Here is a 13,899-nt window from a genome sequence, read left to right as displayed (position 1 = left end):
TATACACTCTTGGCCAGTCACCGGGCGTCCACACTTGGCCGCCTGCCCGTTCATACTTGGGTGCCCGCTCGTCAGTCTATCCCTAGCCCAAAAGCTCTCCAATCAGCTTGTCTAGCTCCAAGCTTCCCCAGCCTCGAAGCTAGTCTTGTGTGCGTGTTGCACACGGTAGTTACACTCTGTGCACATGACATACTCCCCTTCCTCTAAGAGCTCACTAGCTTAGTAAAAACCCAGGGTAGTCCCTCTGAAGGGTAGTCAATGTCTCCCACGTAGCGTCCTCCTCAATACGATTCTTCCACTTGATCTTGTATTCCGTGAGTAGCGTATGCCGCAATCGTCTGTCACAAAATCCAAGATTCTTTTCCGGTTCATGTGGCACAAATGTCATATCCTCGACATCTATGATTTCTTGAGGAGTAACTAATTGGTCTGTTCCACCCAGTACTTCCTTAAGTCTACTAACATGAAATACAGGATGAACTTTCACATGAGAAGGCAAATCCAATTCAAATGCAATTGAACCAATCCGGCGTATAACTTGAAATGGTTCACAGTATCTAGGGGATAATTTCGGAGATTGACTTGTCCGTAAAGTCTCAGAATCTTTCGGAACTCGCAAATACACCATCGTTTCTTCAGAGAACTCTCTCGGTGAACGATGTCTATTAGAATAAAATCTATCTCTGTCTTGAGCTCTTCTAATAGATTCCTTTGCAACTTGTAACATTTCTTGCATATCTTGCAAAAAAGTACACGTTGCATCATGCTGAAGTCCTGTAAATCCCACGGTAACAGGTGATCTAGGTGTACTCGTATGCTTAGTACTATCATATGCAAATTCTAACATAAGAAGATAATCTTCCCATGAACCTTGTCTTTTGGAGACATATGCACGAAGCATGTCCTCCAAAGTCTGACTCACCCTTTCAGTCTGGCCATCAGATTGAGGATGATATGAGGAACTCAGATTCAAAGTTGTTTCCAACTTCTTAAAAACAAGCCTCCAAAAGTCACTTGTAAACTTAGAGTCCCTATCACTGACTATGTCTTGCGGCGGTAAACCGTACAATCTAAACAATTTCTCGATAGACTGCCTTGCTAATTGCGTAGCTGGAACAGTCTTCTGAGTATGCAAAATCTAGCCATTTTTGTCAAGCGGTCCACCACAACCTAAATAGAATCGTGGCCTTGACGTGTTCTTGGCAATCCGGTAGTAAAATCCATGGAAATACTTTCCCATTTATTACCTGGGATTTGCAAAGGATGCAACATCCCAACTTGTCTAGCAAAGGATGCAACATCCCAACTTGTCTAAAGCGTCCAGCTTTATTTGCTTAACAAATCTGACACTGGAGGACATAATCTTCTATATACCCTTTCATCTTTGGCCAATAGAAAGTGTGTTTCATTAAAGCTAAAGTCTTGTGTACCCCAGGGTGTACTCCTAAAGAATCTTGGACCTAATGTTTGGGACCTGTGGTACACAAATTTTGTCATTACGGAACAGTAAACCATTCCGAATCATCCACTGGCCTCCCGTAGCCTGATTTGTAGGCTGCTCAGTCACTGAGTCTTGGTCAATCAAGGAGCTCCCGTCCTGGATCCTCTACCAATATGGACCAAAATAACTATCAGTCGAGCAAAGCCCTCTCAATGATTGAAATAAGTCAATGGAAATCCCTGTGAACGACAAAGTATTTACCTCTCTAATCCGACTAAGCGCGTCTGCGACACTATTCATGGATCCCTTTCGATAGCATATTTCAAAATCAAGATCTTGCATTAACTCTGCCCATCTAGCTTTTCGTCCTCTCAAATCATCCGCAGTACACACATACTTGATTGACTGATGATCAGTCAATACCATAAACTTGGAGCCATATAAATAATGCCTCCAAACCTTGAGAGCGTAAATGACAGCATAAAGCTCCTTCTAAAGGGTTGGCCATTGAGATTGAGTGTCGTCTTGCTTTCGACTCTCGAAAGCAACAGGTCTACCATCTGGGAATAGAGCAGTCCCAATCGCATAGTCACTCACGTCAGTCTCAAGAACATAAGGCCGACTAGGATCGAATAGTGCTAAGATAGGGGCTTCCCTGACTTTATCTTTCAAAATTCTGAAGGCCATATCCAAATCGTTATTCCAAGGGATAGGCTGATTCGACTTACGTCCACGACCTTTCAACAAGTTGGTCATCGGTAGTGTGAGCTGAGAGTACTCCCGCACAGATTTTCGAAGAAAAACAACAAAACCGAGAAAAGAACGAAGTTGTCTCACCGTTTATGGTATTGGCCAGGCTAAAACCTTCTGAACTCGGTCATAGTCAATGCTCAATTCGTCTCTTGTGATCTTGTGTCCCAAGTAAATGATTTCCGTCATAAAAAACTCACATTTACTTAATTTAGCATACAGTCGATTCTGTCTTAAAATATTCAAGACAATCGTGAGGTGTCTAACATGATCTTCAAGATTACGACTATATACTAAAATATCGTCCAAGAACACGACCACGAACTTTTTCAAATTTTCACGAAAAAGATCGTTCATCATTTGCTGGAAAGTGGTTGGAGCATTGGTTAACCCAAAAGGTAATACGAGAAACTCGTAATGGCCATGCCTAGTACGAAAGGCGGTTCTTTCGACGTGTTTTTCATGAATACGTATCCGGTGATAGCCAGTATGTAAATCTATCTTTGTGAAATACTTTGCTCCCACTAAACGGTCAATCAGGTCATCTGATCTAGGGAGAGGATAGCGGTTCTTGATTGTCACTTTGTTCTGTTTCTTGTAATCTACAAACATTCGCGAGGTGTTGTCCTTCTTTCTCCTAAGTAACACAGGGACACCCCAAGGTGATTTACTTGGACGGATCTGGCCCATCCTCAAATAATCTACGAGTTGTTTAGCCAACTCATCTTCCTCAGCCTGGCTCATCCTGCAAGGCGGAATGCTAACAAGTTGATCACCAAGGACTAGATCAATACGATGATCCACTATCCTTTCGGGTGGTAAGTCCGATGGCAGCTCCTTAGGAAATACATCTTGAAACGAGTCAAGTAACTTCTTTAATTCTTTGCTCTCAAACACACTGAATTCATTGACATCCATAGTAGGTATGAGAAATGAAGAAAGTGAAATCAAGACACAGTGGAAAGTAATATACAAAGAAGAATCCATTATATTTCCAAAATCAACGGTATTTACAAGAGGTCCCTGAGAGGGATGTATACAATCACCTAGGATACAATACTGGGTGTTCCTATATTCAAAAGAAAAAGTATGACTAGACCAGTCTATCTGGACCTGAAGGGTCTTAAACCACTTAATCCCTAATAGCAAGTCTACATGCTCTAGGTGCATAACATAGCACTCTAGAATATCTTCGTAGTCCTGAATCCAGATCGGTAGCTTCTCCACCTTTCAATCCTACACTTGCCGACCCGCAGGTAGGCGTACCTCGTAGGTATGATTGCTAGTCGTTGTGTCCAGACCCAATTTCTGCACAAGTTTGTAATTAACGAAGTTGTGTGAGCTTTTGGGGTCCAGAAGAATGTGGATTCTATGGCCATTTCACTTCTTCATAAACTTGGAGAAGATCCTGTAAGCCAAAAACTTTAGAGTATAGACAATCAGAACATGAACTAGGGCGAGAAAGTACAGTGGCTGAAGTACTTGTCAAAGACAACGGGTTGGCTGTCTTTGTCTTGGGTCCTGCATTGGGCTTGGCACCCTTCTTCTTCGGGCACTCGTTACGCATGTGTCCTTTTTCTTCGCAGATCAAACAATGTCCCTCCTTCTTGAGCTTCAAAGCCTTGAGGAGACAGTTTTTCTTCGTTGGAGTTGAAGTAGAATTCTTCGAAGGTTGGTCCGAAGACTTTCCTTCTGTCGTGCTAGCCATGGGCGCGGAGAACTTTTTTTTGTGCTTGTTTCCTTGCTCGGTTATGGGTTTGGTTTTGGAAGAGACCATCGTATTGTCATAAATATGAGTAGAGTGAATGGCCTCATCCAAAGTTTTGCACTTGTTATTTTTGACCTGTAAACGGTACGAGTCGAGTAAACCTGCTACGAAGAAACCCAAAAGAGTAGTAGAATCCATCTTTGTAGCTTTTATCAGTCAGTCTCTAAATTTCTAGAGGTAGGTTCTGCGAGGTCATGGTCAAACTGGTAAACTTAACAACTATATTATAGTCATCCTCCTTCTTGAGAAATTCTTTCTTGAAGACTTCTTCGAACTGTGCCTAGGTTGTTGGTTTAGGTTTGAGTTCTTTCCACCAGAGCAAAGCTTTACTCAAGATGAAACCTGCTGCCAACTGAATCTTTTTGTCATCGCCATATGGATGAAACTGGAAGTGGACCTGCCACTTATGGAGCCACGTGTCCACAATCTCCTTGGTACGTTGCTTTTGCTCTTCCCCAAACTGCTTTGGAGTAATGTTGGGGCCTAAAGCAGATGCCAATGTATCCATGCTCGAGAGAGTAGACAGGGTAGTGGTCAATAAAGAGATGGAATTTTGCAAAGCCTGCTTTTTTGCCGCGGCTTGTGCCTAACGCTCCGTGAAAGAAGCCCGAAAGTAACTTTAAACTCTTGAAATCAGATCTAGTTACAAAATCTTCGAAAAGATCGCCATCAGTAGCCTCGGTAGCCGGCAGGTCTTCACGTTCAGGAATGGGTTCCATCTTCGATTCTTGGGTTGACATATCGAAGAGGGAAAGTGAGAGAAAATCTTGGCTGGAAGCAAGAAATGGTGCTAGAGAGCTCAAGGAGATGTGTGGCTAAAAGCCCACTCTAGGGTTATTTTATAAGCCCCCCAAAAGCGTGTGTTTTTATGTGTGGCTTTTGTGTTTTTTGTTTTTTTTTCCCCAAAAAAAAAACCATATGAGATGGCTTTTGGAAAAGCCACACATAAGGCTTTTAAAAGCCAAGCATAAATGCTACTCGTTTTTTTAAAACCTACGCTAAGCTTCCGTTTTTTTTGGGGGAAAAAAAACGTAAGGTTTGCTTTTTTATATTGTTGCTACGTTTTTGTAAAAAAAAACCGTAAAGCTCTTAAAAATAAAATGGAAAGCAGTGTTTCGCTAAATAAATCGTGGGCTAAAAAAAACGTTGCGTGCTGGCTGTCGCCACTTGTCAACTGCAGGGAATGTCTTCGCCCGCACCTATGAACAGCAGCGACGTCGGCTAAGTTTCGATGCTTCTGCATGCCCGACAATTTGGCCGCCTGTTGCCTGACGGGTTCCTGCCCTTTGTCGACTAGTTTGGCTGCTTGCTTCCACACACAGCCGACATCTTCCTCTCTCTCTTTCTCTCATTGTTCACACAGCCGACTGGTTCACACAGCCGACAGGCTCTTGCTTGACTCCTTGCCAAAAAAAACAACTCTTTTGATATGCAGTTCAAATCGACCCTTTGCAAGACCAAAACCCAAGTTGGGTTCCAACGATGCAAGCATAATACAATACGCTGAATTCTGAAAAAACAGCAGTATACGCGAAAAAACAGCAGTCATCTTGAACTCATACCTCTTTCTTCTCTACCTATTGACTTGCACGCTCTTCGAGACATGCTTTGATACCATTGTCAAATCCCCGCGGATCTCCTCATAGAGCAATCCTGAAACACGACTCGAAACCTGCAAAACAAAGCCAAACAACGTGAAGGGGGTGCAGGCTTGATTCACCACCCAACCATGACAGGCGTGGGCAAAACCCACAAGTCTTGGCTGTCCCCATTGAGCCACGAGCGGAGCTAACTAGCAAGACGCATCGACCAATCTCTACCTCCTGACGTCCCATACCGCCACGGAGCTACCCTCGCGGGCCTCGAGATTGTTGCTGGCCTCGGCTACATGAAGGAGGTGCACGTCTACACTAGATCCAGGCTCCTGACCGTAGAGGTCTCACAAAGACTCGTGTGACTCTATGAACAAGTGACTAACCTTGGCCACCCTTTTATAGGCTCTTGGCCAGTCACCGGTCGTTCACACTTGGACGCTCGTCCGTCCATACTTGGGAGCCGGCCCGTCAGTCTATCCCTAGCCCTGCCTAGCTCCAAGCTTCACCAAGCCTCGAAGCTAGTCTTGTGTGCGTGTTGCACATGGTAGATACACTCTGTGCACATGATAGAGACCAATAACTCTTATGCCTGTAGTTTACAAATTGGTTGTAGAAATGTTGGTTAACCGTTTGAAGGATACTTCATATGAGGGTCTGCACCTTGCACAATATGGTTTTGTGCCCAAAAGGAAAATAATGGATAACTTTGCAAATGCTTACATTGGCATTGAATATGTCAAATATACTTAGCAGGATGTACTCATAATGCAAATTGACATAGAAAAAGCATTTGATACAGTGCAATGACAGTTTATTGCCAATGTCATGCAAAATATGGGCTTTGGACCTAAGATGAGAAATATTGTCTACTGGCTCTAGGAAGCAGAAACTACTCGATGTATATTACACAAGGGTCTTTCAGGTTTTTGGTCTCTGGAAAAATCAATGTGACAAGGTTGCCCTCTCAGTGCATTGCTCTATGCAATAGCTACTCATCCTATGCTCTTATTATTGGACAAACTGCTTGCAAAGAACAAGATACATGGCATACAGATTTTGGATGTGAATCACTTTGTTAGTCAAGCTTATGCGGATGACTTGTTTTTCTTTCCAAGGAACACTCAAGATGATGTTAAAATAATTATGGATGTCCTGGACTTGTTTGGTCTTGCGGCAGGCTTGAAAATCAATTTTGCTAAGTGCAAGCTTCTTCCTCTTAAGCAATGTGATTAGCACTCTATTCTTTGGCTAGGCTAGATAATTCCCCAGATCAAATAGTTAGATATCTTGGGTATCCTCTGAGCTTGATTATCTCTCTAAAGAGAGAACGATAGTGCGTGTTAGATAAGCTCAATTTCAAACTTCAATATTACACCTAGCCATTGCATATTTGATTGAGAATTGTACAATCCATTATAATGGCTTACATTCAATTTAGAAAACCTATTAGGCTACTTAAGAAGCATTGTGTCTGTACTCCAAGAATGCATGGTGGCCTGAGTATACTTAATTTACACTTTCATGCTAATGCAAGGAAAGCTTCTCTTCTTCTAAGTTTCTTGGAGCAAAAACAGCCCTGGACTTTAATGTTATCGAGACTTGCTGCAGCAATGAAAACTAAAACTTTTGGGCATTGGATGATTACTCATGCTGAGGTTATATTTGGATGCTTATAGGGGCGCATTCTTGGATGCCCGTTCTCCACAAAACTGATTTAGGTCTGGCAGACTCTCATGGCTTGAATAAAATGGTCTAGTAGATCGCTTGATCAAGGAAATTGTCACCATTTTGGGAATGTCCAGAATTCATGTGTGTGGAAGAGCTTTGGATGTCCAAAAGATCAAGAATGTACAAGCTTTGGGAATGGGAGATTATCCAGTACAGAGGACCAAGTGTTCGTAGCATGGTCCATGCACTCGATACAGTTTCTTGGACACAGAAATGGGTTTTGGAGTGCAAGTGTTTAGTGGAAAGTATGTATGGTGAACTCTTGAGGATTTGGGGGAGATCGAGCAATGAAATAGGTTTCTACATGGTGCTTACATGTATTTCTCATGTGGTGGAACACAAAGAGATTATCTCCTAAATTTTAGGGAAAGTTGCTATTTTTGGCAATCTTTGATGGAATTTCTGTTCGCGTCATTACCTCCAGAATTCAACAGAGATTGAGTATTGCCAAAGCGGCAATGTGAAATTAGCTATCATCTGGGATATTTTTAGAGCTAAAGATTGTGGAATTTTTGGCCTTTGGATTTGGATATGTGGTAGATAAGAGGATAAAAGTGAGACAAGTGTCCTCACACTTGTCAATTTAGCTCTACACATGGCATTGTAGCGTTTTCTTGCTTATTTGAACATGAGAGAGTTATCTCTTGGGCGAGTTTGAGCTTCAAGCAAGTTTTTGGAGGCTGAAAACTCTGCTTTTTCTCCATTTCTCTTCATTTCTAAGCCCACCATAGCCATATTCAGCTTGGGAAAGATGATTTTCACTACTCTACACCATCTTGCACACCCTAGATGGTTGCATTTTAGCAACACAAATCTATAGCTGATTGAAATTTCTGGTTTTATGCGATATATAGGTTGTTATACTAGTTTATGCGCTCATGGATGAGCCACATGGGCTGGTTTACAGGTTTTGGCGCTCATGGATGCAATATACAGGCTGCTATACAGGTTTATGAGCGCATGAATGAACCACATGGGCTGGTTTAAGAGTTCATGGATGAGCCACATGGGCTAGTTTATAGGTTTATGAGTTCATGGATGAGCCACATGGGTTGGTTTACACGTTTTTGTGCTCGTGGAAGAACCATATGGGCTGTCATACAAGTTTATGCGCGTATGGAACTTTTTGATTCTTCATGGTTTATGTGTTTTGAACACTTAACCCTTGTGTGTAAATAATAGTTGTCACGGTATGAAAATACGATACCGTACGGGAATTTTCGGTACGATATGAAATTTTCGGATATCGTACGATAAAATACGTTTAAAAAAACACTTACAACCTATGGAGCTTCAAGCTTGAATGTGAGGGAAGGTTGGGGGGGGAGGAGTCTACAGTGCTTGAGGAACCAGAACATGGATACGTCTCTCTCCCAGTTGGATCTCCCGATTGTCTCCAAAAAAGAACCTGGATGGGTAATGCAATACCAAAGGTCTCCTAGTGTAGCGTTTATGACTAAGGGACCGTCGTTGCACAAATATGAGCAGTGCATCTAGGGTGATAGGTTTAGGGACACCTCTCTAGATCAAAATGGCCATGTCCAAATCTTCTTCCTCGTACATAACTTGAGAATCTAACTGTCTAGCCTACCTATACTAGGGATCTCCAAGTGATGTAGCAAGATTCTCTCATCCTACCAATCAAGTGTGCACTACCAGTCTACCTTGCCAGAGGTCTCTCAACAACTCCATATGGAATACTGAGTGGACACGAAAGTTGCTAAGTATTGCAAGCATTTGGGATCTTCGTTAAGCAGGGTTTCTATATTTTTTTAAATCATTTGGAAATTTTTTTTTGGGGGAGGGGGAGGGGACTCATACCGTACGATATCGTGCCGTACGAATGGGTTTGTACCGGTACGAGAAACAACTATGGTGTAAATGCAAGGAGAAGTGTTGTATGTTTTTCTTGAATGTGTTTCAAGAAAAACGCTATTCATGGTTGAGAAGCCTAGAATCTAGAGCTCATCTCTATTGTGAGCATGATGCTCGAGGCCTGTAATTTATGACATGGTTATGATATACATATATCATAGTTGTTTCTCGTACGCGTACGAACCTATTCGTATGTACGAGTCGTACGGTACGATACCGTACGAATTCGTACGATATCGTACGGTACGAGTTAGGTTTTTTTTTTTTTTTTCCCAAAAAGTTTGTTTTCCTTGAAAAAAATATTCCAAATGCTAAAAAAAAATAGAAACCCTGCTTTACGAAGATCCCAAATGCTAACAATACTTCGCAACTTTCGTGTCCACTAAGTATTCCATATGGGGTTGTGAAGAGACCTAAAAAATCTGGCGAGGTAGACTGGTAGTGTACACTTGATTGGTAGGATGAGAGAATCTTGCTACATCACTTGGGGATCCCTGGTATAGGTAGGCTAGACAATTAGATTCTCAAGTTATGCACAAGGGAGAACATTTGGACATGGCCATTTTGATCTAGAGAGGAGTCCCTAAACTTATCACCCTAGATGCACTCCTCGTATTTGTGCAAGGACGGTCCCTTAGTCATAAACGCTACACTGGGAGACCTTTGGTATTGCATTACCCATCCAGGTTCTTTTTTGGAGACAATCGGGAGATCCAACCGAGAGAGACACATATCCATGTACTGGTTTCTCAAGCACTGTAGACTCCTCCCCTCCCAACCTTCCCTCACATTCAAGCTTGAAGCTCCATAGCTTGTAAGTGTAAAAAATAAAAACCGTATTTTATCGTACCGTATCCCAAAATTTCATATCGTACCGAATATTCCCGTACGGTATCGTACCGTACGGTATCGTATTTTCGTACCGTGACAACTATGACATATATATGGTCATCTTTTGCATTCTTTAGTTGGATGGTTTATGGACTCGTAGCTCCCTTCAATGGGATGAATTCTTTTCATGGCTCCCTTTATTGGGATGGATTATATCTGTGGAGATTTCTTTCTTGGACGAGATTTATATAGATATTGGGCTTCGCAAGCAATTTCTATGGATGAATCTATACGAGTTTATAGAGAAGAAATATTTGGATATCTCATGGATATGATGCTTTTATGGATAAAGTGTGTTTAGCACGTTGCATGTGGTAAGGGTTATGGTATACAAGTTTATGGTATACAGATCTATGGATTCCTGGACTTCTTTTCTAGGGATTTGGATCCATCCTCAAGTTTATGGATTATGTTTATGGCTCCCCTTTACTAGGATGGATTATATGTTATTTGGTTCCCTTTATTTGGGATGCATTGGACTTATGGAACTCATGGTTTACATACCTTGTGTAGTGTTCTCTTGTCCTACGTGCTCTCTTGAAGATTGTTTTTACCATGTGTGGGTGGAACAATAGAGAGCAGATGGAAGGGAACATGGGCACTTGAGGGGGTAGTGTGAGTTGGTGGCCGAAAAGCTTACAAACTATTGGTGGCTGAAATGCGTATAAACTGTGTAGCAGAAATGCTTATGGAACACCAGGCTATCTATGCCTGCAAGTGATTGTTCTATCTTATTACTTTGAGCCACCTCGCATCCAAGGTGTGTGGTCAGAGTAAAATGCAAGTGGTAGAGTGTACATGACGCCAGGTTGGAAGGGGACTTATGTCTATGCCAAGGGTCATGTGGACTGACACCTTGTTGGCAGGGGACTATGTCTACGCCAAGTGTAAATAGTCTGGAATCTAGACTTATGGGACTCTTTTGTCTCGGCCATTTACTTGGGACATGATTATGATATCTGGACTTATGGGACTTGTTTGTCTTGCCTATTTACTTGGGACATGATTATGATATTTGGACTTATGGGACTGTTTTATCTCCCCCATTTATTTGGGACATGGATTCTTTCACCCATATTGGAATCAATATTTCCCCATACGGAGGCCGAGAGGTTCATTCTTTATCTCACCATACATGTGCATTTGTGTTAGGATTGTAATGAACACTCCACCATACGTGTGGATTCGTGTTGGGATTGTGGAGTGAGTGCTTCGTTGTTTCCACTCTAGGCTCGTTGATCAGAGTTGGGATTGTGTGGGAGAACATGGGGAATGTTGGGATTGGGAGAAAGGATTGCTAGAACTACGGAGAACAAGCTTTTCTGTCACCATGGTTTGTGCTCTGGAATGGCACGAGTTTGTGTGCATAGTGCCCATTTATGGAGTCATGCATTCAATGGAGTCGTGCATTTCAACAATCCCTTGCTCTATTGCCTTCGAGGAAGGCCTATTACCTTTCTACCAAAGCAGTTAGATATGTTGAGGATATACTAAATGATGACCTTATGTTCTTTCTTGTCCACAAGTTATGGCCCTTTACAATCGAGGTTTACATCATAATAGACCGATATGGCAAATCATTGCTTCTTTATTCCATGATTTTCAGCCTGTACCTCCTCTACAATTGAGTCATACCCTGGATGATTGGATTTTGGTGAGTCAAAATTCAGGCTGTCGTGCGGTGCCCCTTTGCAATCTGACTGCAGCGAGTGCATACAAATTGCTTCTTCCTTGTCCTTGAATACAGGCTCACGGAAACTCATTATGGCATATTGACAAGTCTTCTAGGTGGTGGAGGGTGGCTCTCTTGAACATCTGGAAGTGTAGATTACCCCTCAAACAGAAAGTCTTCTTTTGGAGATGCCTCGTTGGTGCCTTACCAGTTGGCAATTTTTTGGCTCAAAGACGTATTGCTTCAATGTCTTGTAGAAGGTGTTCATCCATGTAAGACAATCTATCATCTTCTATGGTATTGCTCCCATTCCCGTGCACTTCTGGATAGATTGTCAGTTTGTCTTAGATTTGTGGGCAGAACTTTTGGAAAATTCTTGCTCTTCTATTGGATGCATAATACGTATGCAGCGCTTATGTGCTTAACACATAGTGCATAGGCGTTACATGAGCGCTGTGTGTCCAAGCAAAGAGCACTTGCATAGCCCGCATGTGGCACTTATGTGCTTCAAGCATAGCGCATAGGTGCCATATGAGCTCTATGAACCCAATCAAAGAGAAGCATAAGTGCTACATATGGGCTATGAACCCAATCAAAGAGAACTCATGCTCTTGGATTGGACGCATAGCTTGCATGTATTGCTTGTGTGCTTCTCACATAGCATATAAGCAATACATGACTGCTATATGTCCAATAGGAGAGAATAAGTGCTCTTTGATTAGACGCATAGCACGCACGTAGCGCTTATGTGCTTCACACATAGCGCATAGGCACTTCATGAGCGCATTATGTCCAATTGGAGAGCTTCTTTCGGCTATTTGGCACCATTTCCCCTAGATTGCCAGAATTTGATGCTTTCATTGCATGGACCAGATTTTGGGCCCTCTGGTCCATCTATCATGCAAGAAATCAGTAGATCTTTGCTACACAAGATATTCCGTGTTTTTTGTTCTTCAGGAGATCTCTTCTTTTGTCTCTGAGGGATTCTTTTGACCTTGGAGATCTTCCGTTGCATCCGCTACAAGTGTTCTTTGATTGCTTTTGAACTTTAGATGTCTTGCTTTTCGATAGCTGGGTTTGTAACTTCCCTTGTTTTTCTTGTATTCTAATTGTGGGTTTTCCCCTCCACTTGGAGGTTTCCAATTGTAATATACTGTGTTACAAAAGAAAAAAGTGTGTAATGATAATGTACTGACTAGGCATGCCATAGCATGTCTGATGGAGTTCAGGGCTCAAAAGTTTGTGGGTAGATCTTATGAAGTTAAGAATATTTTTCTTGTCAAGTTTGAAATGTTGCTCACTCATGTATTACGATGGTTGACAATACCTATTTGTCCTCAGTTTCATATTGAATTGCCTAAGCATGCACTAGGTGATTAGGTAGAAACATTCTTGCTCCAAGGAATATGTGGTCTTGTAAGATCCTATACCTGCTTACGTTAGTGATTTACTTAAAGACAAGGTCTAGCCTGAGATAGATTTGACAAAGATAAAAGTTGAGTTGGATGGACTTCAGGTTTTGGTTTAGCTAGAACATGTAGCTGTAAGGCTTGATTGCATTTTGCAGGGTGAGTTAGCAAAAAAGTAGGCATGAGGATTTATCGGATAGATAACATTACGTCGATATGATTTCATTTCAGGTTCATCGCATCCTTGTCGACATTGTGTCTTCTGCTGCATCATCTACTCCTGGATTGGGGAGATATCCTCCTTTCAAGCGTGAGGTAAGCACTTCCAGAGAATGTTTAAGTTTTGGACGAGTGGGGATTTTTGGGGAGTGTGTCTGATTGTATGTTGAGAATCGAGATTTGGGCAGGTGGTAGCAATAGCAAGTGCTGCTCTTGAGGAGTATCGTGCAGAGTCCAAGAAGATGGTTGTTGCACTAGTAGATATGGAGCGCGCTTTTATTCCCCCCCAACACTTTATTCGACTTGTACAACGCAGGTTTGTAAACTCTCAATTTTTCTCTGCGCCCTCACCCCGTGGCTCTTTTTTGAAGTCTCTTAAGCCCATATACAATGTATATTCTCTTGCAAGATTGCAGTTTTTTGCTGCCACTAAAAGCTCTTCGGAATTTCTCAAGTGCAATTCAAAGAACTTGGATGTCCTCCTATATGCTTGGAACAGGAAATCTAACCTTAGAATCGCATAGGTCAGGTGTGTTACTGGATGTTTTGTT

General features: G+C 42.1%; 1 protein-coding gene across 3 annotated transcripts in view; it reads left to right on the top strand.

The window, feature by feature from the left end:
* The window catches only part of LOC147606216 (dynamin-2A-like), a 117,588-nt gene that overhangs the window by 41,766 nt on the left and 61,923 nt on the right, over positions 1-13,899 (top strand). For all 3 annotated transcript variants that reach the window (XR_015265102.1, XM_086792965.1, XM_086792966.1), the window contains exons 11-12: positions 13,361-13,444; positions 13,537-13,664. Coding sequence is in view for 2 of the 3 variants with exons in the window: in XM_086792965.1 (XP_086649091.1) it covers positions 13,361-13,444; positions 13,537-13,664 (212 nt within the window). In the remaining variant the exon portion in view is untranslated. The remainder of the gene's footprint in view (positions 1-13,360; positions 13,445-13,536; positions 13,665-13,899) is intronic.

This window comes from Cibotium barometz, chromosome 58, assembly GCF_041138505.1.
Source record: "Cibotium barometz isolate CiBa-2024 chromosome 58, ASM4113850v1, whole genome shotgun sequence".
Taxonomy (NCBI): Eukaryota; Viridiplantae; Streptophyta; class Polypodiopsida; order Cyatheales; family Cibotiaceae; genus Cibotium; species Cibotium barometz.
The sequence above is the reverse complement of the archived record's forward strand: the minus strand, read 5'-3'. Positions and strand labels throughout refer to the sequence as shown.